General features: G+C 44.4%; 2 protein-coding genes across 3 annotated transcripts in view; both read right to left on the minus strand.

Moving 5' to 3' along the window:
- The window catches only part of chata (choline O-acetyltransferase a), a 42,171-nt gene extending 22,646 nt beyond the window's left edge, over positions 1-19,525 (minus strand). Inside the window, exons 1-10 of one of the 2 annotated variants that reach the window (XM_038782912.1) lie at positions 19,229-19,525; positions 18,569-18,685; positions 17,422-17,613; positions 16,713-16,831; positions 13,986-14,039; positions 11,462-11,642; positions 10,939-11,116; positions 5,165-5,334; positions 3,351-3,451; positions 882-1,010 (exon numbers count right to left, since the gene is read on the minus strand). In XM_038782912.1, coding sequence (XP_038638840.1) covers positions 882-1,010; positions 3,351-3,451; positions 5,165-5,334; positions 10,939-11,116; positions 11,462-11,642; positions 13,986-14,039; positions 16,713-16,831; positions 17,422-17,613; positions 18,569-18,631 — 1,187 coding nt within the window. In that variant the 5' untranslated portion in view covers positions 18,632-18,685; positions 19,229-19,525. Of the gene's footprint in view, positions 1-881; positions 1,011-3,350; positions 3,452-5,164; positions 5,335-10,938; positions 11,117-11,461; positions 11,643-13,985; positions 14,040-16,712; positions 16,832-17,421; positions 17,614-18,568; positions 18,686-19,214 lie in introns of both variants that reach the window. The other variant, XM_038782911.1, reaches the window with a different exon arrangement.
- A 2,628-nt stretch (positions 19,526-22,153) lies between these two features.
- slc18a3a (solute carrier family 18 member 3a) lies at positions 22,154-24,354 on the minus strand. Its single transcript, XM_038782913.1, has one exon. The coding sequence runs from the start codon at positions 24,318-24,320 to the stop codon at positions 22,722-22,724; it is 1,599 nt and encodes a 532-aa protein (XP_038638841.1). The 5' UTR covers positions 24,321-24,354; the 3' UTR covers positions 22,154-22,721.
- Positions 24,355-24,707: the final 353 nt, after the last annotated feature.

Here is a 24,707-nt window from a genome sequence, read left to right on the forward strand (position 1 = left end):
GAAACCCACGCGGACACGGTGAGAACATGCAGACTCCACACACAGTGACCCAGCTGGGAATCAAACCTGGGACCCTGGTGCTGTGAAGCAACAGTGCTACCCACTGTGCTGCCGCCTCGCCCTGCAACTTTAAATGCTGTAAGTTACAGGGCTTATGGATAGGGTGCAGGAAGGTGCGATTAGAAAGATCGTCTGGGTGTCCCCGGGCTGGCATGGTCAAGATGGGTCGAATAGCCTCCTTCTGTGCTGCAACTTTTCAATGCTTCTATGATCAGTGATATGAAAATAATGAAAAACAATGAGACAGCTCTCCTAAACACACAAAAGAAGAAAATGACAAATACTTGCATTTATGCGATGTCCTATCACGTTCAATTGCCCCAAAGTATGATGCACAATGAAATGCTTTTGAAGAGGAGTGATTATGTAAGTAAATATCTCAATTTATGACAAATTCAATAATTAAGGATTTTATTTTTTTACATTCATTCGCGGAATGCCACCTCTAACTGCCTGCGGGAGAGTGAGGGCGAGCTGCCTTCTTGAATCCTAATAAATAGCTTGCTAGACCATTTCAGAGGGCTAATAAGAGGCAACCACAATACTGTGGACCTGCAGTTGCCTGTAGACAAGACCATGTAAGCATTGCAGATTTCTCTGCCCAAAGGACATTAGTGACACTGGCTTTTCGTTCCACGTTTTTATTTAATTAATTGAATATAAATTCCTGATGGGATTTAGATTTATGTCTTCAAATCGTTATTCTAGGATGGATCTTAGGATCACTAGTCCAATAACATCGGCTACTGTATCCAAAAGAGCAGTGAAACATCTTAATACTTTTCCACGTTGTCAAATATCGCTTATCGTTTTGTCTGTACCTTTGGAGTTTATCAGCTGCTGAAGTTAAATATCTTTGGGTTTCAGGGTCACACTTCCACCTCAGTCTTCGTGGGGCAGACAGCTCACAGACCGAATCAGCGCGTACCAACTTCCGTGAAGTTTCTTTGCTGTGAACGATACATCACATGTGCCTAAAACACTCAGCATTTCCAGTCTACAATACAGTATTAGTAATGGCTTTAAGTAAGTGAAGTCTGACTCCACACAGTTTTCCCAACAATTGCAATGTTAAAGGGCAGTGCGAAGAAAAGATTGAACTCAGTTTTATACGTTTTGAGGCGGCTCACAGAACAATCAGTTGCTCAACGATTTTACAGCTTGACCAACTCATGATCCGTCTGCAGCAGAGCTCTCTACAAATGTGCCTCCCTCATGTGTAGAGTTCCAACGTCACTGATCGCTAGCTCGGACAAATGTTTAAAACCCTTCTCCTCTGCAAGCTCCATGTCTCTGTAAGCATTTACCAATATTAAACATGTAGAAGTGCCATAACCATCCCCTAAGATGTTTTACAATGTAATGCAACATTTGGACTATGATGTAACGGAATTGAAATTGGAATTAATGTAAATTCTAGAGAATAAATTGCCAGCATTTATTGCCCATCCCTAATTGCCCTTGAGAATGGGGTGGTGAGTCACCTTCATCGACCACTGCGGCCCGTTTAGTATGGGTACACCCACTGTGCTGTTGGGGGGAGGGGGGGAAATCCCAGGATTTTGACCCAGCGACAGTGAAGGAATGACAGGATATTTCCAAGTCAGGCGTGTGGCTTGGAGAAGAACTTGCAGGTTGAGGTATTCCCATGTGTCTTTTGATTGTCCTTGTTCTTTGAGGATTCGAGGTCACGGGTTTGAAAGACGCCATCGAAAAACTCGAGGTGAGTTGCTACAGTGCATCTTGTAGATAGTACACACTGCTGTCCCTGTATGGCAGTGGTGGAGAGAGTGAAAATCAAGGACGTGGATGCCAGTCAAGCATGCTGCTTTGTCCTGGATGGTGTCAAGCTTCTTGAGTATTGTTGGAGCTGCACGCATCAAAGCAAGTGGAGAGTATTTCAATACATTACTGGGTTGTGCCTTGTAAATAGTGGGCAGGCTTTGGGGGGAGTGGGGGGATGAGGAGGTGAGTTACTCACTCCAGAATTTCGATCCTCTGATCTGTCCTTGCAGTGAAAGTAGTTATATGATCAAATTCAGTTTCTGGTGAATGCTAACCCCGAGCATATTGATAGTGGGAGATTCAGTGAAGGTAATTGAAATTGAAAATCGCTTATTGTCACGAGTAGGCTTCAATGAAGTTACTGTGAAAAGCCCCTAGTCGCCACATTCCAGCGCCTGTCCAGAGAGGCTGGTACGGGAATTGAACTGTGCTGCTGGCCTGCTTGGTCTGCTTTAAAAGCCAGCGATTTAGCTGAGTGAGTTAAACCAGCCCCTAGTAATGCCATTGAATGTCAAGAGGTGATGGTTAGATTCCCTCCTGTTGGTGATGGTCATTGTCTAGCACTTGTGTGGCATGAATATTATTGGCTACTTATCAGCCCAATCCTGAATATTGTCAAGGTCTTGCTGCATTTGGACAAGTACTGCTTCAGAATTTTGCAAAAGAGACGGTGAATAAACATGCTTTTTAAGATATATTGAATCATCAATTGTTGTGAATATGTTTTGCATATTGGTTAGACGTTAACTTTTTCACTATTGTAACAAAAGTGCTCGCCAATTCAATGAAAATAACAAACACTAACAGACACTAATATGTTAATATTGCATATCATATTGCATATCATTTTTAGACAATGGTCTTACTTGCTGTTGGTCTTTTTGTGAAATTTGGGTGATAAAGCTGTCTTTAGTGCTTTACTCTATATGGGCCCAACTATCCTATAATAATAATCTTTATTAGTGTCACAAGTGGGCTTACATTAACACTGGAATGAAGTTACTGTGAAAATCTCCTAATCGCCACAGTCTGGCGCCTGTTCGGGTACACAGAGGGAGAATTCAGAATGTCCAATTCACCTAACGCGTCTTTCGGGACTTGTGGGAGGAACCTGGAGCACCCGGAGGAAACACACGCAGGCACAGGGAGAACGTGCAGACTCCGCACAGGTAGTGACCCAAGCCGGGAATCGAACCCGCGTTCCTGGAGTGTGAGCTTAACAAGTCATGAGTGCTGAAGGAATCTTCTCGGTAGTGAGGCACCTCTTTCTTTGAAAAGACATGATGGAGTATTATTGAGTAACATTGCATTGCACCCTTCTGCAGATGGATTAAACTGGGTTCAAGGCAAAAATGTGTCTTGAATTCCTTAAAATCCATCTGAGAATTCCTCTATCCATCTGGTTCATTTGCCCCTCTGGCAAAATTACTGATGAACAAAGCTTTTGCAAGATATGATTTTGCAAGATAATAATTAAGACAAAGAGGAAGAAACCAATGACATACATGTAACAGAGTAGGTATTCAACACATTGTATAACTGCAATGCCTTCTGCAGGTGAGTGTTCATAGATAAGTCCACAGGCTCCATCTTTCCCAACAATAAACTGCAGGAAAAATGGAAGTTTGTCAGTATTTTCCAAGCTAAACTGTTTGCAAGACTGCACATTGTGAGGTCAACCCAGATGTAATCGTTAATGCACCCTTCTGATAACTATTCATTCTGTTATTTTACCCGACATACCTGCTTCATTAAAATATGCAGGAGTCTTTCTTACGTGAGTGGATAGAACAACATGCAGTTGGGAACAACAACAAAAAAGTCTGCCAGCTCATGAAATTGTGCCTGTCAGGGGGGCAAGAAAGTGAATAAAACTTGAACGGGTGCATCGGGTGACAATAAATTCCTAGTGCATGCTCCACCAATCCGCGTTCAACAATTGCCGATTTAATTCCCTATTTCAATTTATGTTTCAGTGTTAGGTTTCCAGTCAATAAAACTATCTGGAATAGCAAGCCACACAAAGAAGAAGCAGTCTGTTAAGCTTTTCACTTTTGTTCTGTGTATACTAAAATATGAAGTGCAGTGTCTTCTGTGTTTCTGGTAGAAATATGGAGGTCCGGCTTTTGGGCGGGATTCTCCATTCCTGCGGCTAAGTGTCGGCTCGAATGGCGAATCTGTGGGAGGTTCACGCCAAAAGAATCGGCACGAGACCCTCTCCGATTCTGGTACCGGTGAGGGGCTAGCACCGGCGTCGCGTGAAACACCCACGGCTTGCAGCGAGAATGGCCGGAGAATGGCCAGGTCCCAGGCCGCACATGCGCACGGCTGACGACCTGCACCGTTGTGTTGCACCGTATAACATGGCGCCGGCCATGCGCGTAACCTAATTCACCAACCGCGACCCCACAGACCACCCCCAAGCCACCCCTCAGCCAATCCCCACCAGTCCCCCCAGCCCCGCGGCCAACAGCACAGATCCTGGCTCAGTGTAGCGGTGCTCGACACAGTCTGCAGCCAGCATGCTGGTTCGGACTTCATGACGCCCACGCCGTTGGGAACACGGCTCATCGGGGCTGGAGCACAGCTGGTGGGCTGGCCGATGAGGCGGGAATGGCATTGCAACTGCGCTTGGCACACGTCACGATGATGCCGGTTTGGAGGGGGGTGGAGAATCGCAAACCGGCGTCGGTCCCGATTCCGGCGTTGGAATCGATTCTCTGCCTGATTGTCGATTACGATTTCAGCGTCGGGTAATGGAGAATCCCACCCAACATCTCTCATCCAGTTAGAGTTTTGTAGAAGATTGACCACTGAACCACATCTGTCTGGCATTGTAGACAGTAAATTGTGCCATTAGAGTAGTTCATTCTCATTAAGCCTAATTGATCTCCATAGTTTTAGATGTAAGCGTGGTACAAAATCCATTTAAAATAAACTGGTTAATGTGTGATAAAGATTAAAAAGGCAAGGAATGTCATTGGAACACAGTTGGTATTCATCTACTATGATCACCAACAGAAGTTTCCAGGTGAATAATTTGGAAGATTTCCAATAATAAGGGGCTGGATTATCCGGTTCCCCAGCCGTGTGTTTCTCAGAGGTGCACCATTTGCTGGCGACGGAGTTGTATCTCCTTGCCAATGGGATTTCCCACTGAAGCCGCCCCATGCCGCCGGCAAACTCCAGGCGGTGTGCATGGCCAACATCAGGAGATTTCCAACCATGGTCTTCGTTTATAGGGGAAGAAACAGTCCAACAATGAAACTTACTCAATAAATAATTTTAATGTTACACATATGAGCCTTCCATCCATTACCTGCATGGTTTTGTCATACCAACGATTAGCTCTATTTATGTGGCAGCTACCTCCATGCAACATCTGCAGTGCCAGGTTCACATCTGTCTGCTCAACACCACTTGGGGCATCTAGACACAACAGAAATATGCAGCGTTCGATTGCATCCAGGGAGTCTCGGTTAGTAGAGTCTGCAAAGAGGAAGTCCAAAATATCATTAACCAATTCAACAGTGTCCGAGATAGCCATTCTAATTAATGTAGTACATAGAACATACAGCGCAGAAGGAGGCCATTCGGCCCATTGAGTCTGCACCGACCTACTTAAACCGTCACTTCCGCCCTATCCCCATAACCTTTTCTGGACACTAAGGGCAATTTAGCATGGCCAATCCACCTAGCCTGCACATCTTTGGACTGTGGGAGGAAACATGAGCACCTGGAGCAAACCCACGCAGCCACAGGGCGAACGTGCAGACTCCGCACAGAGAGTGACCCAGCGAGGAATCGAACCTGGGACCCTGGCGCTGTGAAGCCACAGTGCTATCCACGTGTGCTACCGTGCTGCCCAGTTTGGTATAGGGCGCAGCTCGCATAATCGAGGATAAGCCGGCTCTTTGACGGGGTGGAGGATATCTGCAAGCGGCGGGGGGGGGGGGGGGGGGGAGAAGGGGGGCGTGCGTCAGGAGAGCGCTGCAAACCACGTACATATGTTTTGGTCCTGCCCGAAGCTGGAAAGGTATTGGAGGGAGGGTTTTAATATCATCTCGGGGGTGTTGCACGTGCAATTAGAGCTGGGCCCCCTAGAGGCCATTCGCAGGGTGTTGGACCGGCCGGATGGATGGGGGCCAGACGTTTTAGCCTTCACCTTGCTGATTGCGTGTGGGCTGGAGCTGGAGGTCAGCTTCTCCGCCCTGTGCCTGGGCGTGGTGTGGCGGGGGTGGGGGGTGGGGGGAGATCTGCTGGAATTTTTTATCCTGGAAAAAATTTGAGCTGGGGGGGGGGGCGAAGGAGGGGTTTTACAATACATGGGATTTGTTTATCAGGCACTTCCAGCAACCTGTTGCCATTGAACACGGTTAGGGGGGGGGGGGGGGGGGGGGGGGGGGGGCATTGGTTTGGTTTTTTTTCTGTTTTTTAACTTCTTTTTTGAACTTGGCAGTCGATGTTTCAGGCTGCATGTTGGTGGGGTCGGTTTTGCTGTTGTTCCTTTGTCTGTTTTTCTTGTGTTGTTTGTATGATGAAAATGTGGTGAATAAAAAGATTTTATTTAAATGTAGCACAGCCTGACCGTTGGGCATCAAGTAGAGGTTATTTAACTGATACTTTCAGAAAAATTCACATTGCCATGCCAAACGTCAGACAAAATATAGACTAAATAATTGTAGCCATGATGTGGAGATGCTGGCGTTGGACTGGGGTGAGCCCAGTAAGAAGTCTTATAACACCAGGTTAAAGTCCAACAGGTTTGTTTCAAATCACTAGCTTTCGGAGCACTGCTCCTTCCTCAGGCACAAAAGCCTCCTTTTTATTTTTATTATAATAATAAATAATCTGTATTGTCACAAGTAGGCTTCATTAACACTACAATGAAGTTACTGTGAAAAGCCCCTAGTCACCACATTACGGCGCCTGTTCGGGTACACTGAGGGAGAATTCAGAATTCTCAGCTGGTACAGGAATTTAACCCCCTCTGCTGGCCGTGTTCTGCATCACAAATCAGCTGTCTAGCCTACTGAGCTAAACCAATATCCCTCATTATCCCAAGGCTCCCTAAACTTCCCATACTTATCCTTCGTTCTCTCAGGAACATGACTTTCCTGAATCCTAATCAACTTTCGCTTGAAAGACTCCCACATGTCCAATGTTGATTTGCCCTCCAATAGCCGCACCCAATCCAAATTCTTCAATTCCTGTCTAATGCTATCACAATTTGCCTTTCCCCAGTTTAGCACTTTAACGCGAGGGTTACCCTCATCCCTATCCAAAAGTACCTAGAACTTACGGAATTGTGGTCACTACTCCCAAAATGTTCCCCTACTGAAACCTCAACCACCTGTCCAGGCTCATTTTCCAATACCAGGTCCAGTACTGCCCCTCACCTAGTTAGACTATCCATATATTGCATCAAGAAGCCTTCCTGGATACACCTTACAAACTCTTCCCCATCCAAGCCCCCAGCACTAAGTGAATCCCAGTCAAAATAGGGGAAATTAAAATCCCCTACCACAGCAACCCTGTTACTTTTGCACCTATCTATCTACTCCTCTATCTCTCGCTGGCAGTTGGGGGGCCTGTAATAAACACCCAACATTGTGATTGCCCCTTCTTGTTCCTGAGCTCTTCCCAAATTGCCTCATCATGGGAGCCCTCCAAGGTATCCTCCCGTAGTACGGCTATAATATTCTACTCAACCAGTAATGCTACTACCCCACCCCTTTTACATCCCCCTCTATCTCTCCTGATATAACATTAATAAAAAAAAACCTTTGCTTCACTTTCTAAAATGCACAAAAGGTATAATTTATCTTCTACACATTTTTATAATTGGGCTCGATACTGCACCGGAGTCATAAACTACCAGGACTGGTTTAGCACAGTGGGATAAACAGCTGGCTTGTAATGCAGAACAAGGCAAGCAGCGCGGGTTCAATTCCCGTACCAGCCTCCCCGAACAGGCAACGGAATGTGGCAACTAGGGGCTTTTCACAGTAACTTCATTTAAGCCTACTTGTGACAATAAGCGATTATTATTATTATTTTCCATGAAATGATACAGACAATATGCTTGATCTCCCCAAGTTGCACTGGAATATCCATAAGTCAGAGTGAGAATTGACTCCAGAGCTATGTTGTCACATTTGACCTACTACAGAAAGTAGAGTGGATCTCACTTCACCCACAGATACATCTGTCATTGCCCTCTATTCCAGATGTTTGACAATGATGCAAGATTATTTTGGCTCTGTGTTCAGCTTCGAAAGCATACAGGTCTATTGAATATACAGATATTGGGCCATTGCAGCCTGTGTGAAAGATTCTGCAGATAAATATTTGAATATCTGCATAAACAAATTTCTAGCTCGAAATAGCAAGTCATATTTCCCCTCTCCCATAAAGTTCTGATCCATTAACAAGATGTGAAAGATGAAATAGCACATCTACAGACTGAGACCTGACCTAATACATCTCATAAAAGGTTGCAATGGTCATAACCATGAATAGCATTTTGCCTTTTCATTAAGTATCATGGAGTAAAAATGAATTTAATGCCGCATGTGCTTTCATTAAAGCATTTTCACATTTATTAAATAAACTATTCAAAGTTGATTTTGGTTGATGTTTCTTGAAGATTGTGCTACTTATAGAATATTACTGGTTGCATGAAGTACTCAGTGATTATCAGGGAAGAAAATCAACTGTCCAAAATACTGGTGCAGTTTAACGTCCCACAGACAACGTTGAGATATGAAAATTGCTTTACCAATGTTAATTCAACATTATATTGTTGAATGAAACCAATATTGACTTTCAAAATCAATAGGTCAGAAACACTGTAAACCTAGCAGAAGCTTTCTTGTTTCCTTTGCGAAAGGAAATAATTTAAATAAATAAGTTGAAAAGAACAACTTTGTTAAAAATAGGAAATGCAGTAAAATGGACCATTGCATTTACAATGGCCAGAAATCTCCAGTCATTGGGATTCACCATTCCCCCTGACAGCGCACCCTAGCCACCGGGTTTCGTGGCAATGTGAAGTGGTTTCAATGGGAAATCCCATTGACAAGGGGCGGGAAGATAGAACCCTGCCACCATCGAACGGCGCGCGGCAGAGAAACATGCGACTGGAGGACTGGAGAATTCTGCCCAACATCACTAACTGACAATATACAGAGGACGTTGCCCCCAGTATGTAGATTTTGGACACAGCATGTTTAAAACATTGTCTCTCGTCAGACACATTTTTACACCAGTTGTGTTCTAATCAAGCTCATCAGAGAGTTTAAATAGTCAGCAATCCTTACAGAAGGATTAATTGCTTGTTAAACCTTGCATATTAATTATCTCAATTGTTAATACCATTATTGGTTACCGTTTATGCTGCGTTTTTGATATGCAATAATAAACTGTATTAATGTGCATTAGTGACTAATATTAGTGACTACTAGCATGATGCTACTAAATGTGCTATTTATAATGTCTACTTATGTTGAAGGTCAATTGTGTGTGAATAATCTTAGATGGTGTACATCAAGAGTGTACTGAGCAATATCTGACAGTGCAACTAATGCAATATATCCGATTCACTTTAACCAATTTTAAGGTGACTGAATAAGTCCAAATCTGTTTTCATATAATCGGATTCCAGGATTTTATTCTAATAGTTTTGCTGTTTGCATTTTACTGTTTTTCCCCTTTTTCATGACGTTTAGTTAAAAAAAGCATAGTGTCAAGAATGTTAATAATAATAATCGCTTACTGTCACAAGTGTTATTCACCTTATTACTGAATTCTAAATTCTCGCTAAATTCTCAACCAGCTGGATGGCCTAATTCTGCTCCTATATCTTATGAACTTATAGATAAATGCAGGTTTGTTGGTCCACCAAATATATCAAGTATAAGATCATATCTTCCAGATATGAGATCATATCTACCAGGTTACAATGATCAACAAACGCTGCAAAATAATTCATCAGATGTAATGGGTTTGGTGCATGCAACACCAAAATCTAATTCTAAGGCAAATGCTGTTGTTTCCTATTCAACTAATAGATAGTACATGGTCTTTCGGATTGGTCTATTTTACCAGTGAAGCAAAAAACCTTAAAAAAGAAAAGAATTCAGTCATTTCAGGATAGTTGTTTTAGATCTCCTGGACAAAAAAGGCAACATCCAATCTCAAAAGATGATTGGCAATCATCAAATCAGAAGCAAATCACATTTATTAGATTTCTTTGCCATAAAAGACAAAGCCCTCCCTCAACAATAGAATAATGGGAAATGTGGTATAACATCAATGTGCCACACACAGTGTACTGCTTCTGCCTTTATAGATGAATTTATCTTCAGATGTACAGGGCCTGAGCTAATGGAGCTCCGCTAAAATTTGGAAAAATAAAATATATTCTTGAAGTAAAGTAATCGTAGCTATGAAAGTATTGGAATACTTTGTAAGAATTCCAGGTGAAAATAAGCCCCGCTTTCTATCCTTGATAAATAAATAAAACTTGTATTTATATGAGAAAAGCTATTCCAACTTCAGAGAGATAAGCATTCAACTGTCCCCTATGATTGCAATGAGCTGGCAGTGGTGTCCCATAATATGATCAAATGCAAGGCTAGAAGTGCATCTTACGAGCAAATTATGTGAGAAGATGTGGTCTGAAATGAATACGATGTAGGGAGTCCAGTAGTATCCATGACAACCACCAATGCATTCTATTCATCAGACTTGTATAATAAATCGATATGTGGCTTTTATTGTTTTAGTTAAACCTGTATTAACTTTCTCATCACCAACCCCACATTGAAAGAGATTAAATTTTGGCAAATTGGCATAATTGGGCTTCTCTGTGGGCAATTCTTGTGCTGGGACTAAAATGAAATGGAAACACTGGTGTTCTAAAACTCCCATTTGAACTCTTGTGAAATATATTCCAGGAAGCAAGTACAATGCTGACCATATTGTTTGCATTTCAGGAAAATTTGCTTTTGCCCATAACATTTGCCTACCTGGTTTTGTGTCATGCGATGAGATAGTGAGAATATGTGCTTCACTGCCTTTGTAGCTTACCTCTCATGACCACTCTCCTGGCCTCCGCCCAGTCAGCCCTGCTGTCTGACGTGAGTAGCCCAATTGGAGACACTCCTTCCTCTTGGTTCTCCGCCATTTTTACGACCTTTCTCAACTGGGTGAACAAGCCGGCTTCATTCAAACGTCTGAAGTTTATGACAACATCCAACACAAAGAACTGGAGACAAGCGAAAGTGAAGTTAATGTTCAGAGTCGGTGTAAAATGTTGAAAGTTGTGAATTACATTTTTAAAATCCCTTTTAAATTGGGAGTTTGTGTTTCTTGATTGGGGGGGGGGGGAGAGGAGAAGGCGCGTGAGGTGGTCTGTCATTTATATCTTAATTGAAAAATGAAATGTCTAATCATCGGAGAGATGTGTTGTCCTGCATGAGGTTATGATCTTTGTCTTTGAGATCGTTCATTCATTTACCTCACAATGTTCATTCGAAATAAGGCCAACTTGGCATCAATTTGCAATTTAGCTCGGCTCAATCCCAATAGAAATTGATAAAAGCCTTCTCACCTGGTTCTGACAGGCCACGATAATGTGCTCCGGTTCAGGCATGACGTTGTTTTTCTGGACCACCAGCGTGTCTTTCTGGTGACCTGGGAGACGGTAGGATGAGAAGAGCCTGTAGTACTGCTCCATACACAAGGGATGTCCAGCCAGTTGGCCACGGGCGTATTCAACAGGTAAAGCACGGCTGGAAAATAGATGTGAAAGTAAATGTAGTTTCCAACTCCTCCTGATGCACCCAACACCACACAGCCAATCAATTCACTCCATGTGACATCACAAAATGGCTAAAAGGATTATGCAGCAAAGGTTGGGGATTCTGACAATATCCCAATAGTGGTACTAAAATGGGCATTGTCCCCAAAGCCAAACTGTCTGTGTACAGCTACACAGTGACATCTATCAAAGATTTGGACAAATTGCCAGGTGCACTGTCCCAAAAAAATGTACAAATGAATCCAGCCAATTACCACCCTATCAGTTTACTCTCAAACATCAGAACAATGAGAGAAAGTGTGAGCAAAATAATGGTGACATAAACAAAATCCAAGAAATTTGAATATTTTCTGCTGGTTAGATATTTTTAAAACTGTGGGGAAATGTAAGTTAGTTAAGGCAGGGACAGTGTGGCTGTGTTAATGTAACTAGTGCCTTTGATGTGTTAAAGAGCTTTACAACACTGAAATCAGATGCTTACAAAAGGCAAGTTAGTAACAATGGGGTTCAGAACATTAATGGATTTGTTTAGGGTTCAAAGGAAGAGATACAAGGTGTGAAGAAATGGTGTGAAGAAAGTTTCATAGGTGAATGTACTTTGCTTTTACACTCTAAAAGCTCAAGTCAAGTAATGAAGGTAATTTAGTCTGAGTTTTAAAGAGGTTAGGTAAGATAAGGGATGATCAAAAGAGGAAACTATATTTAAGGAACTGATTATACCTATGCAGAGGTAGCTGCCTTTAAACCTTAGCTAACAGCAGGAATTAATGTTTAACTCCCACCTTACACAAGAGTGTCTGATTTGAAAAGGAAGCTGTTAGTTTTCCTCAAAAGCAACCCCAAAGAGACATAACTGCCTTGTGTGGTAACACTTACTGGATTTTTAAATAGGTTTTAAAATCTTTGAGGTGGTGTGGAACCATTTGGGGAGAGTTAGTTCTGACTGTAGTCTAGTTAAGATTGTTTGGAACTGTTTAAAATTAGTGATACTCTGTGTAGCATTACCTTGGTTGCGTGTACTTTAGTTTACCTAATTGTGGAACCATCTGGGGAATCAACCTCTGAATTTCAAACCTTTCCTCACATTATACAAAAAGTAGATCTGAGAGCAGTTGTTTCACATTTCCCTTCTGGGATTTGCAATAACCCAGTGTTTACCACCAGCCTTGTCCTTAACACATTTGTCACCAACAGTGCTGTCAAATGGCACTTACACAGCAATAACCTGCTCACTGGTGTTCAGTTTGTGTTTGGGTAGGTCTATTGGTTCCAGACTTTGGTACAGCCTTGGTCCAAACATGGACAAAAGAACTGAATTCAAAAGTAATTACCATTGATATCGAGACAAGATTTGACCATGTGTGACATCAAGGAGCATTAGCATAACTGAATTCAATGGCAGTCAGGGGAGATACTTTCTAGGTTGGAGCCATATCTAGCATAAAGGAAGATATTTCTAGTTGTTGGTGACCGATCATCTCAGCCACAGGACCTCACTGCAGGAGTTCTTTAGCGTAATATCCCCTGCCCAATTCGCTGCTTCATCAATGACCTTCCATCCATCATAAGGTAAGAAATTAGGATGTTTGCTGATAATTTCTAAAATGTTGAGCACTACTCGATCTGTGATGATGTATCCCTTAACCTAATAACCCACGGTACTTTAGTCAGCTTTGTGCCTTCATAATAATGACAATAATAACAGAGCTTTATACATTTGGACTTCTGTTGGTACATGGAGGCCTTTGCGACTGCTGTGGTCTGTGGAAGGCTGAGCCTGTGCAACTGATTCAGTATTAGAACCCCTGGTGAAGTCTGAGCTATGACAACAAGTATCTTTGGTCCCCATTATGCTCCAAATTTGCACGTTGCCAATGTGCTGAAAGCAAAACCTTGGATACTCTCTCCTATCCCATCTCACTCTTTTGCAATACTTTAAAGATGTGGAACCATATTCTCCCTTCAATCATTCCCACAATCTCCAGACTTGGAAAAGGACACCAATTGTCTCATTGTTGCAACCCCGTGTCTTTCAGATCTTTACTGTACATAGCACACAGGCCTTGCTCTTGGCTTCCCAATAGAAGAAAAGGAAACTCACTCCACACGCTTTGTCTATTGTTCTCATTCAATGCTGAACAACCATTACTAAATTAAGGTATGCCATTTTAGAAAAGGAAATATTCATAGGTTTTCTGGAGATTGAAGAGAGGAAAAAGGATCTAGTCATTCATGTTAATTAGTTAGTTGATTACTGTGTTGAATGCTGTGACAATATTATCCAATGTTCAACAGCTGATTGGTGATAACTTACACATCTATTACAACTTTGTAATCCAGTATTCCAGAAATGAGACGGGCAGCAAACCTGTAAAGGAAAAATAAATACTCATAATGCGATGAATGTAATCAATTGTCATATTTTATATTTAATATTTTTTTACAGTAATGTCATTAAAACCTGGGTTAAGATACATACAGGCATAATGTCTGCTAAAGTGGTGATTAAGGTGTCATAAAAGTATGGTAATCATTGATTTTCAGTTGAAGTGCTCTGCTTGTGAACCATTTGCCTGTTTATAGATAGTTAGCTAATGAGATATTGTTTGACCCCTGGAGTGTAGGTAATTTGTGAGGGGTATTATGTTTGGTCCTGGCTAAACAAGTCAAGGGGTATCTTGTAAGGGGAGACAATGGACTGCCTTATGCTTTGGGGACAGGTGATGGAGTTAATGGTAGGAGCCAGGCCTGACTGAAGGGTCAGTAGGTCCTGGAGCTCTAATCTGAATGGTGATGTTTCAGTTTGGTCCTGAAAGGTTCTCTCTCCAATGATTATTCTCAGAGAACAGCAAATAAAGCCCTGGGTATTAACTTTATTTGTGAGTGGCATTTAACATATATTGGTTTGCTTAATTGGAATATAGTGGCAAGTTTAGGAAGTAAGTTAAAGTTTCTTCTTTTATTTAAGAACTGTTAACTGTAAACCTATTTCTTTGTTGCTAATGTGGTTAATTTTATGATTACATTGCTTTAATATAAAATATACCTATTGGTCAGTGTGTTGCAGTGACATTTATCCTCATAGTTTAACAAATTGAAAATACCTGGGTTCTCATTTGGGATTGTAACAGTAATGATAGCACCAGATTGACATTTCCCCAGATAACATTGCTATGAGCTAGCCGTACGAGAGGAAGAATCCAAAAGCATCATCCAATGCCCGTAAGAATTATGTATTATTGTGATTCTAGAATTAATTAGAGTGCAGATTTCACAAGATAACTTGATTTGATTGAAATGGCCAAATTTGTTGGGGCCTGGAGAGAGTGAATCGGGAGGGCCTATTTACCTGAGCAGAGAGGTGAGTGGCTAGGGGGCACGAGTTCAAAGTGATTGGTAGAAGATGAGAATTTTATTTCCACTCAGAGTATGGGAAAGATCTGGAACTCAGTGCCTGAAAGAGGCAGAACCACTTCATCTCATTTAAAAGGTGTCTGGATATTTATCTCAGCCTGAAGAGTCTCAGGCCAAATACAGGAAAGTAGGATTAGGCTGGGTTTCTGGATTGTCACCAGGCACAGACACAATGGATCAAGTGGCATCTTTCTGTCACTATACTTTCTATTATTCTAACACTGATTCCTCACAGGCTCAACACAGATTAGATGTCCGGCTTCATGTTAAATTAGACTGTGTTGACCAAGGTCATGTTTGTTACAACCTAAAGTCCACCAATCCCAATTGAGGAAAATGTGGACTCATCATTACACCTGCCCTATGTCACTTTTGCAAGAAGTAGCACTGACAACATGCTTCCACCACATATTTGGTATAAGATATACAACAGGAAAGGTACTTTAAAAGAGCCTGCCTTTGAGAACTATTTCTGGACTAACATCAGCAACACAATCTTGATTAAAAGAAATAAAGTTTCCTCGCAAGAACTTCACAAAGAATTGGTCCCAACCTGATAATTTTGGGCTGTCGTGTGAGAGTACCTTTAAGAAATGAGTGTTTAAGAAATGTACCTTTAAGAAATGGGCATCTATCAGTGATGTCAGAGTGTGGGTGGAGCTGGGCTGTCTGTCGGCTTTTTACTTTCGTTTTTGAGCAGGCTGCTATGGAGTGAGCTTTTGGTTTTGTTTTCAGTGTTGGAGCTGAAGGCAGACAAAGCAGGTGTACTGCTGTTCTCTCTGCCATCAAAAGACTATCTCTTGATGATTTGGTGATTTAAAACTAATAATTTCTCTCAGTAGTGACTTTAACCTGATGTGCTTCTGTTAAAAGTTCTTTTTTAAGTCGTATGGATGTTAAAAGGGCAGTGTAAGGATTACTTTGTGTTGTAATCTTTAGGGGTTATATTTGAATTGATGTTCACTGTATGTTTTAAAAAGGTTAACTTGAGTTCATTGAATAAACATTGTTTTGCTTTCAAAAATACTTTTCCATTTCTGCTGTACCACACCTGTAGAGTGACCATGTGCTCCCCATACCACAATCTATTAAATCTTGTGGGTCATGTGAACTACATGATACACTTTGGGGCTCTCTAAACCCTGGCCCATAACCGGGCATTATGTGCAATACTACAGGGAGAATGTGGCCTGGTGCTGATGTTGCTGGACTCACTATCCGGAGCCCCAGGCTAATGCCCAGCACATGGGTTCAAATCATGCTACGGAAGATGGTGGAATTTGAAGTCAGTTAATCATCTGGAATATTATAACCATGAAACTATCATCAATTGTTGTGAACAAAACCATCTGGTTCATTAATGCCCTTCAGAGAAGGAAATCTGCCCTCCTTACCTGGTCTGGCCTACATGTGACTCCAGACCCACAGCAACGTGGTTGAGTCTCAACTGCCCTCTCAAATGGCCCAGAAATCTCCAGGGCAATTAAGGATGGGCAGCAAATGCTGGTCTTGCCAGCGACACTTACATCCCATGAAAGAATAAAGAATATCTTGTCATGCGGTTGCTCCGGGACATGCTATTACTGCGCTGTGCAGTGCATTTGAAAGGATAAGCCTATGACTGTACCTGAGTTGATCGCCCTCATCTCGGAAGTTCTGGCGAGGGAAGACCATTCCAGGACTAGAGTTTGCCACAAGTGCAGCTGGATTGCGGAGGTACATGTCGTCCAACCACCAGTCACAAACCTTAGGGAGAAAAGAAAACCCCGATTAATTGCTTTTCTCGATTTTGGAAACGCCTTTCGTCTTAATCCGTTCCTCGGTTTCAATTTGGACAAGAAGGAAGTGATTTAGTGACGCCAATTCATTCACAAATTGCGAATCGAGGATCACCACCTTTGGATACTGAGACCGAAACAGCCAATTTTCTATCAAATGGAATGGTCCCATTAAAGATATCTCAAGACTACTTGATCAAGTAAATTAGCCTGAGGGTCAGCATTTTTGGGGCAGCTTGTGGTTTTAGCATTGCCACTGGTCCAATTGTCCCGTGACCCCCCCCCCCCCCCCCCCTCACCCCCAGATAAATATTCTGGGGACCCGGGTTCCCATAAAAATCTGGAATGATTTATTGGGAACACACACAGTCGATGTTAAATTGGCAGCGGAACCAACGCAACAAGAACCATTTTCGACACGAGTGGCATTGCAAAGCAGATATTTTGAATATCTTTATCAATATATGCATTCCCTAAGAGTTATGTTTACTCGCACACTCCCGAGGAAGGAAATACATAAGGCACATCTCTTAATGGAAATGCACCGACGCCATTTACCCAGTTAGCTGTGCTTTCTCTTCGTTTTAGCAAGTGTTGCTGCAACGTCTCTCCAACCTCCCCATGGGCGCCAAATCCTTCAACGATGGCCTTGGTGACTCGGTATTGATCCTCTGTGACCAGGTGTCTCATACAGTTCAGGTACTTGTCCAAGGTCTCCTGCAGAGGGGGCACCGGCAGCTTGAGCAGCACCTGGGGCAAAGGAATTGAGGAGAGGGGCAACAGACACCTTTTGAGTAAGACGCTGAATTGGGACAGTAAAGAACAAGTCCTCTGGGGGTCCGCTCCTTCCTTCATGCTGCCAGTTCTCATGCTACTCCTGACACCCACAGCCATTTCGGACCCCCCCCCCCCCTCCATTTACATCACAAAACCCACTTTCCCGTTTCGATAACTATCCAGGAGACTTGAGATCGTATATTGACTACAGGTCATTGCTTTATTTCCATAGCTCCTGGACGAAGTCTAACAAATCGAAATAATATTGCACCATTGAATCACAGAATCCCAACAGTGCAGAGGGAGGCCATTCAGCCCTTCGATTCTGCACCGAACCTCTGAAAGAGCACCCTGTCTAGGTCCCCCCCTCCCCTCCCTATCCCTACCCAACCTTTGGATACTAAGGGGCAATTTAGCACGGCCAATCCACCTCACCACATCTTTGGACAGTGGGAGGAATCCGGAGCACCAGGAGGAAACCCACGCAGACAGGGGAAGAATGTACAAACTCCACACAGACAGTGACCCGAGGCTGGAATCGAACCTGGGACCCTGGAGCTGTGAGGCAGCAGTGCTAACCACTGAGCCCAAATCCTGCCAGGAAATGGTTGAGGATTGTCCATTATTCAATCCTGCCAGAAGGTCTCTGATTATTCAATCAGTCCTTAACTGCGCTCCCTCACTGTATCTTTCAGGACAAATCTCACCGCTACATCGAAAATAGAACTAATGTTCCCTGTTCACCCCCCGCGGAGGGGAGGGGGGGGGGGGGCTACAGGGCTGCCCAAGAGGGGCTGGTTACTGAGCCCATTTTAGTTTAGGTACAGCACTCAGCTAACGTTCCATGAAAAAAATTCTGCCAACATGTTAAAGGCCATGGTAACCTGTGCTCCTGGCTGAGGCTGAGGGGTTGGAAAGTTGGACTTACGCAGCTGTTCCGGCGTGTCTTGGGCCGGGCCGAGTCTTGGGTGGGGTTGTTGAGGACTGGCATGGTCCTGCTCTGGAAGGAAGAGGCGAATAACCGGCACACGGGGTCAGCCAACTCCTGTTTATGGGGAGAGAGAGAGAGAGAGAGAGCAAAGAGACCTCACAACAAAGGATGAAAGATTAGACCACCGCTCGTCAAAAGAAATCGCAGTAAAGTATATTCCTCCCCTAACCTCAAATCACTCCAGATTGTTTCCCGGCCCCGACATTCAACCTCATTATTATCCACTTTTACAGGAAAACCAACAAGAATCTAGTCAGGACCAATCCCTAATTGACAATGAATCGAAAGCATGCAGAATAATATTTAAGGAACTGTTAGAGAGTCGCCAGTATTAAATCCATTCCTTCAACCTAACAGCCACACAATATAATTAAAAACATCTTTCCCTGTCTACACAGTAGAGTGAGCGAGGGTGTAAGAAATGAAGCGCTTTCTGAAGGACAGCACACAGGAAAATTCAGATCAATCAACTTTTAAAGCGCACAAATCGAGGGTCTTTACCAATCCATTCAGGAACTTACAATATCCTGCGACTCAGCACTCGCCCCCTACTTTATTCTCAGAGTGGATTTTACAAACTTACCGAGTTATCCGTACCTTTATCAGCGGCGGATTCCCAGAGATCCCCTTCCCAACCCCATCCTCTGGGGAAACTTAGGTTTGTGTCCCACAGAAAACTCTCTCAGTCCGCTCGCATTTCGTACCCATCTTGACCTGTCCACTCTTGTGAGTGAGACGCGGTGGAGGACTGGGGAGAGGTGTGTGTGTGAGTGCGGAACGCGGATATACTTTCTCTGAAAGCAGGACAGACCGCCCCTCTTCCCTATTCGCCGAACACACAACGCGAAGGCATCATGCGCGGGCACCCCGTCCATCTATTTGACACTGGAGACTAAACTGGCCACAGTCCGGGGGCACATGCGCCTCCCCAATATCTGACCCTGGCAGGATGCAAATGTGTGTGTGGGTTTCATAGCACTGATCGTTGAGAAGATAATGCGGATAGGATCAAACCCCCTCCTGTACTTGGAGGCTTTTATGAGGTGGGGTGTCATTAAGCGACCCAGTGCTATTCGTGGCTTTGACAAAGAGTCATCCAGACTGGAAATGTTCGCCCCCTTCCCTCTCCACAGTCAGACCTGCTGAGATTATTCAGCATTTGCTGTTTTTGATCAGATTCCAGCATCCGTAGTAATTTGCTTTGATCTAAACATGGTCAAAACAGGGAGCAGGGTGGAGAGCAAAGTTGGCCTCACATTCAGTCGCTTAGGTTTGCAACAGTAGGCTGTGTTTAACCGGCGCATATCATTTCCCCAATTTGAGGGGTCTTATGACTTGACACTCTATTGCCAAAGGTAAAACTCTATTGCCCATTAAAAGGAGAAGGGCCATTGTCTAAAACAAGGTGAATATTTTATTGGCAATAACCAGTAAAATGCTAAAACAGTAATCTCCTCGCTGTGTTAATATACAAGCTTGCAAAAGGCGCCTGGATAATTCCCTGTGAAAGTTTGCTCCTAGATCTGCTATTGGAATCAATCGAGATTGCCATGCCCTGATATACAAGCACACACTTTAACGTGTCCACATTTAGACCCCACTCATTATATCAAATACAGCACATTCCAAAAACCAGCCAGATCGAATTTGATGCCTTTTTTTGTTGTTGCAAATTTCAAATGTTACGGATTTATTCAAGACAATGTGAGTAACTATGCCGGTATATGCCTGCAAGGACCCCGAATGATTATTCGAATGTGTGCGATAAATAATTTCGCGCGATTAAGGAGTATTGATGTAGCTGTTCTAGGTTTTAATCGAAGGTTTCATTATTGTTCACGGGAAGATGGAAGGCGGCGCTGTGAAGATTTAACCCAAGGCTCAGTTAGGGCTAATTCCATCAATCGCCAGCCACTCCAGTAAAACATTGGGAGATATTTACAAAGCTTCTTCTTCCCCACTGTCATACCTTCTTACTGGCGTCTCTGTCTCTCCATTAATGATACTCCCCAAACAAAAATACAATTCTTTCTATTTATTGCAGATCTTTATTCATTTTAATTCTAACTTTTCAATTGTTTTTTTTAATGCATTTTCAAAAAGTGTCGCTTATGCTCAAAGGTTTTGAGGGAAGAAAAGGATTGGCAGCTTCTGAGATCACATTTGATGATTGGTTGGTGTCGGTTGTCTAATGTGTGACCTATTCCCGATCTCTGATTATATGATGCGCTGGACAAATCTGTTAATATCATGGCGTGAAACTCGATCTCAGCTGTGCCAACAATCGAGTTCTCTGCCCAGCGCGGATCGGCTGCGGGTGTTTGAAGATTTGGGGGCAGGGCTGGACGGTATGTTTCAGGTTGGCGCTTTGTAGAGTAGTCCAACTCGCTGTTCGATATTGTCATCGTCTATTTCTAACCGAGGGACGAATGGTGAACCTTTACCTGTTCATTGAGAAACCGAGATGGCCACATCGTCTTCGTTCCCGTTGATTCGGAGAATGGTATAACGTAAAAAGAGGCCATTCGACCCATCGAGTTTGTGCCAGCTCTTTCTAACGGTTTGACCCACTCCCCTATCCCTGTCCACCCCTCACTTCAAACCCCCCACCCCAACTCTCCTTCAAATATGCATCCATTTCTCTTTGTAGAGATACTAAGGAGTTTGTTCCCCAGCTCAGACATTGCAATTTAAATCCTAACGACCCCAGGCTTAAAGACAAATCTTATATTCTTCGTCGTGTGAGCTCTGGTTCCTCTGCCAATCACCTTAACCGTGTGTTTTCCAGCTTATCAATTGAAATGAAGTGAAAATGAAAATTGCTTATTGTCACAAGTAGGCTTCAAAATGAAGTTACTGTGAAAAGCCCCTAGTCGCCACATCCCAGTGGCGCCTGTTTGGGGGGGGGGGGGGGGGCTGGTACCGGAATTGAACCGTGCTGCCTTGGTCTGCTTTAAAGGCCAGCGATTTAGCCCTGTGCTAAACCAGCCCCAGCTATGTTGGGAGATTCTGACCAATTGTGAATAGCGAGCCGGGTGAATACAGAGAGAGTGAATGCTCTCTCTCTCTCCATCTTATTGTCCCCCCTCAGTAATGTGAAGTTACCCACAGACATCCTGAGGAGTCACCAGAGAGCCAATCTTGTTTCAGATAAGAACCTCTATCGTAGGTAGACCAATGTTGGGTTTGCCAGAGCGGGAATGTCGAGCAATATAATTCATATAAAAAGACACCGAGGGTTATCCATATCTGGTTGGTGAAATATGCGCCTTAACCATATCGTTCCCGATCTGTGCATTCGCTAAATTACCGGCAAGGGACGTTTTTTCTAAAAAAAAAGGGTGGATAAGTTTTCGTAAGTTTGATTTCTGTGCATTGTGGATTGAAAGTGAAACTCGGAGTGTTCTTCTTTAAAACGAGCACAATGTATGCATCAGTGAATCTGATGCCTTTACCCGCTTGCAGAGGCGGGGACCGCAGTGGATGTGAGGGGAATGCTTTGAAAGAAAGAGGAGACCAAACCTTGATCCAGACTTTAATCTGACATTGTATTTATGACATAGCAGCGCAGAGTGGTCCATATAATCCTACACATTCATCTCAAAGAAAATAAAATAGACGATCACCTCTGCATCAATTCAAATCCCCGGGAGAACAGAGCTCAGTATATACAATATAATGTTTCCCGTCAGATCCCTGAATGTTTACATGGGTTTTTAATCTTTTTAAAATACATATGCTATTTACTTTTCACACAGAGGTACAACCTAACACTCTCACACACCGAAACAGGTCGAGCTAATGGAGCACTGGACATCATTTAAGTATATTCGTGATCAATGGAATTAGTTTGGAGTGCTGGATTTTTGATTGAATACAGATCATAACAATTCCATCTTGATCACGTTCTCCATCCCCTTAAGACCCATGAAGTAAGCAATTACATAAATTATACAAAAGTAATTCGCAGTAATGATTACATCAATTCTGGCTTATATTAGACATTTACTACATTACAGACGGGCAAAGAGATGCTGCATTTCATTCGCTAATGTCCTTGGAAGGTTTGGCTGTTGGAGGGGGTGTTAGGTTAACTGTAATCACTCCCCGATGAATCGTCTTCGGATAGGATCTGCTTCCTGGTGGAGACCTCCATCCCGGAGCTATCCAGGACCCCGGCCGTGGGGTAGTTACCCACCGAGCTGCCGTAGCCCTTCTTACTGGCCTGACGCTCCTCCAGCCTGATGGTGTCGTAAAGCCCCTTGGGCCCCTCCTCCAGAAGGACATTCCGCTCCGAGAGAGAGGGTTTCATTTGGCACACGTTCCGGAGCAGCAAGAGGGCAGGAGCGTAGAGGACATTGGCACAGCCCATGCCCAGGTTGAGCTGCACAAAGCCCAGATTGTGGACGATTTGACCAGCCACAATAGGGCCCAGGGCGTAGGCAACAGAGTAGGAGATATCAGCTATGGCATAGACACTGCCATAGACAGACACGTGTCGTACATCGACCAGGAAGGCGAGGGTGGGCAGGAGGGCAGTGTCCACCAGCGCTATGCCAAAACACAGGCAGCACAGCGGGATGATGAGTTCTTCAAAGTTCCTGCAGGCTGGCACGATGCAGGAGCTGGCACCTATAATCACCATGCCTATTGCCCCGTAGAACCACTGGTAATTGGGATATTTGGCAGCGAGTTTCACAGTGATGTACACACCCAGGATGTGGGGGAAGAAGGCGGGCAGCCACGTTAGTCCCATTTGCCACTCACTGGCGTTCATTGTCTGCTTCATCCAGTTGGAGATGGTGGGCTCCAGAAAGGCCAGAGGGATGTTACAGGTGGTCAGGGCGCCCGCCACCACAGCAATGTAGGGGTCGATCATCAGTTTGTAGATGGGGCTTCCTTGGGGCAGGTTCTCGCGGGTCCGGCTGCTGAATGGCGAGATGACAGTGAGCAGCAGAATGCCGTCCAGCAGCGAGACGAAGGAGAGGACCAGGAAGGGGACGCTCTTGCCAGCGAACTGGTACAGGATGCCCCCGAAGGGGGGCGCCGCCAGGCTGCCGAAGGAGATGAAAGCCAAAGCGATGCCAAGGGCGACGCTCCTCTCCGACTCCTCTGTGTACTTGTTGGCGATCATGGCGATGCCCGAGGTGTCGGCGAACGCCGAGCCCAAGCCCTGCAGGCTCCTGGCCACGAAGAGCATGGCGTAGCTCTCGCCGAAGGCGAAGGTGATGGTGGAGAAGAAGATGATGGTGAGCCCTATGAGCAGAGGGATGTCACAGCCCACCCGGTCAATGAAGGTGCCGGTCAGGGGGTTGGCCAGGAGCTGGAGAATGGCCTTGGAGGCGAACAGCACCCCGATCTGGATGTCCTCATTGGCGTTGGGGTTCCTGTAGCGGACGGGTCTCTGGGTGGAATTGATAAAGGAGCCATTGGTGCCATTGGAAACCGAGCTGACATAGACCACTTTGTAAGTTCTCAGGCTCTCCAGATAGTCGGGGATGATGGGGACGATCACCATGTACAGCATGTTGTCCAGCAGCAGAGCAATGCACACTATCACCAGCATGATCCTGCGCTGGCGCCGCGGCTCCTGAATCGCGCCGCTCAGCTGCTTAGTTCTCTCGCCAACCACATTGGAAAGTTTCACCACGGCCGACTTGGCCAGTCCCACGGCCATTTCTGCAGCCATGGCTCCTGGCTGGGAAAGATCCGGGCAAAACTCTCACCCCCACCCCCCCCCACCCCCCACCCCTACCCTCCAACCCCTCCCCTCCTCTCTCACTGGCGGCAGACTGCAACTGTTACCTCGGCATCCTGGTTGGCACAGACACTGGTGTGGGCAGAAGGGTCATTGCCCCCCCCCAACCCCCCTCTCCGGGGGTGGGGGTGCAGGAGGCTCAGAGTCGGCGGCCCTCAGGGTGGAGACACTTTGGCTGAATCAAGTCCACTTCAAAGCACAAAGGAGAGGGTTGCGGGGGTGATGGGGTAGCAGGTCAGGGAGCCTGTGCGGATCCTCCTTGCTCCAAGCTGGAAGATTCAGGCTCCAGCTCCTCCTGCAGCCGGGCACAGCGGCCGG

The sequence above is a fragment of the Scyliorhinus canicula genome, chromosome 22, assembly GCF_902713615.1.
Source record: "Scyliorhinus canicula chromosome 22, sScyCan1.1, whole genome shotgun sequence".
Taxonomy (NCBI): domain Eukaryota; kingdom Metazoa; phylum Chordata; class Chondrichthyes; order Carcharhiniformes; family Scyliorhinidae; genus Scyliorhinus; species Scyliorhinus canicula.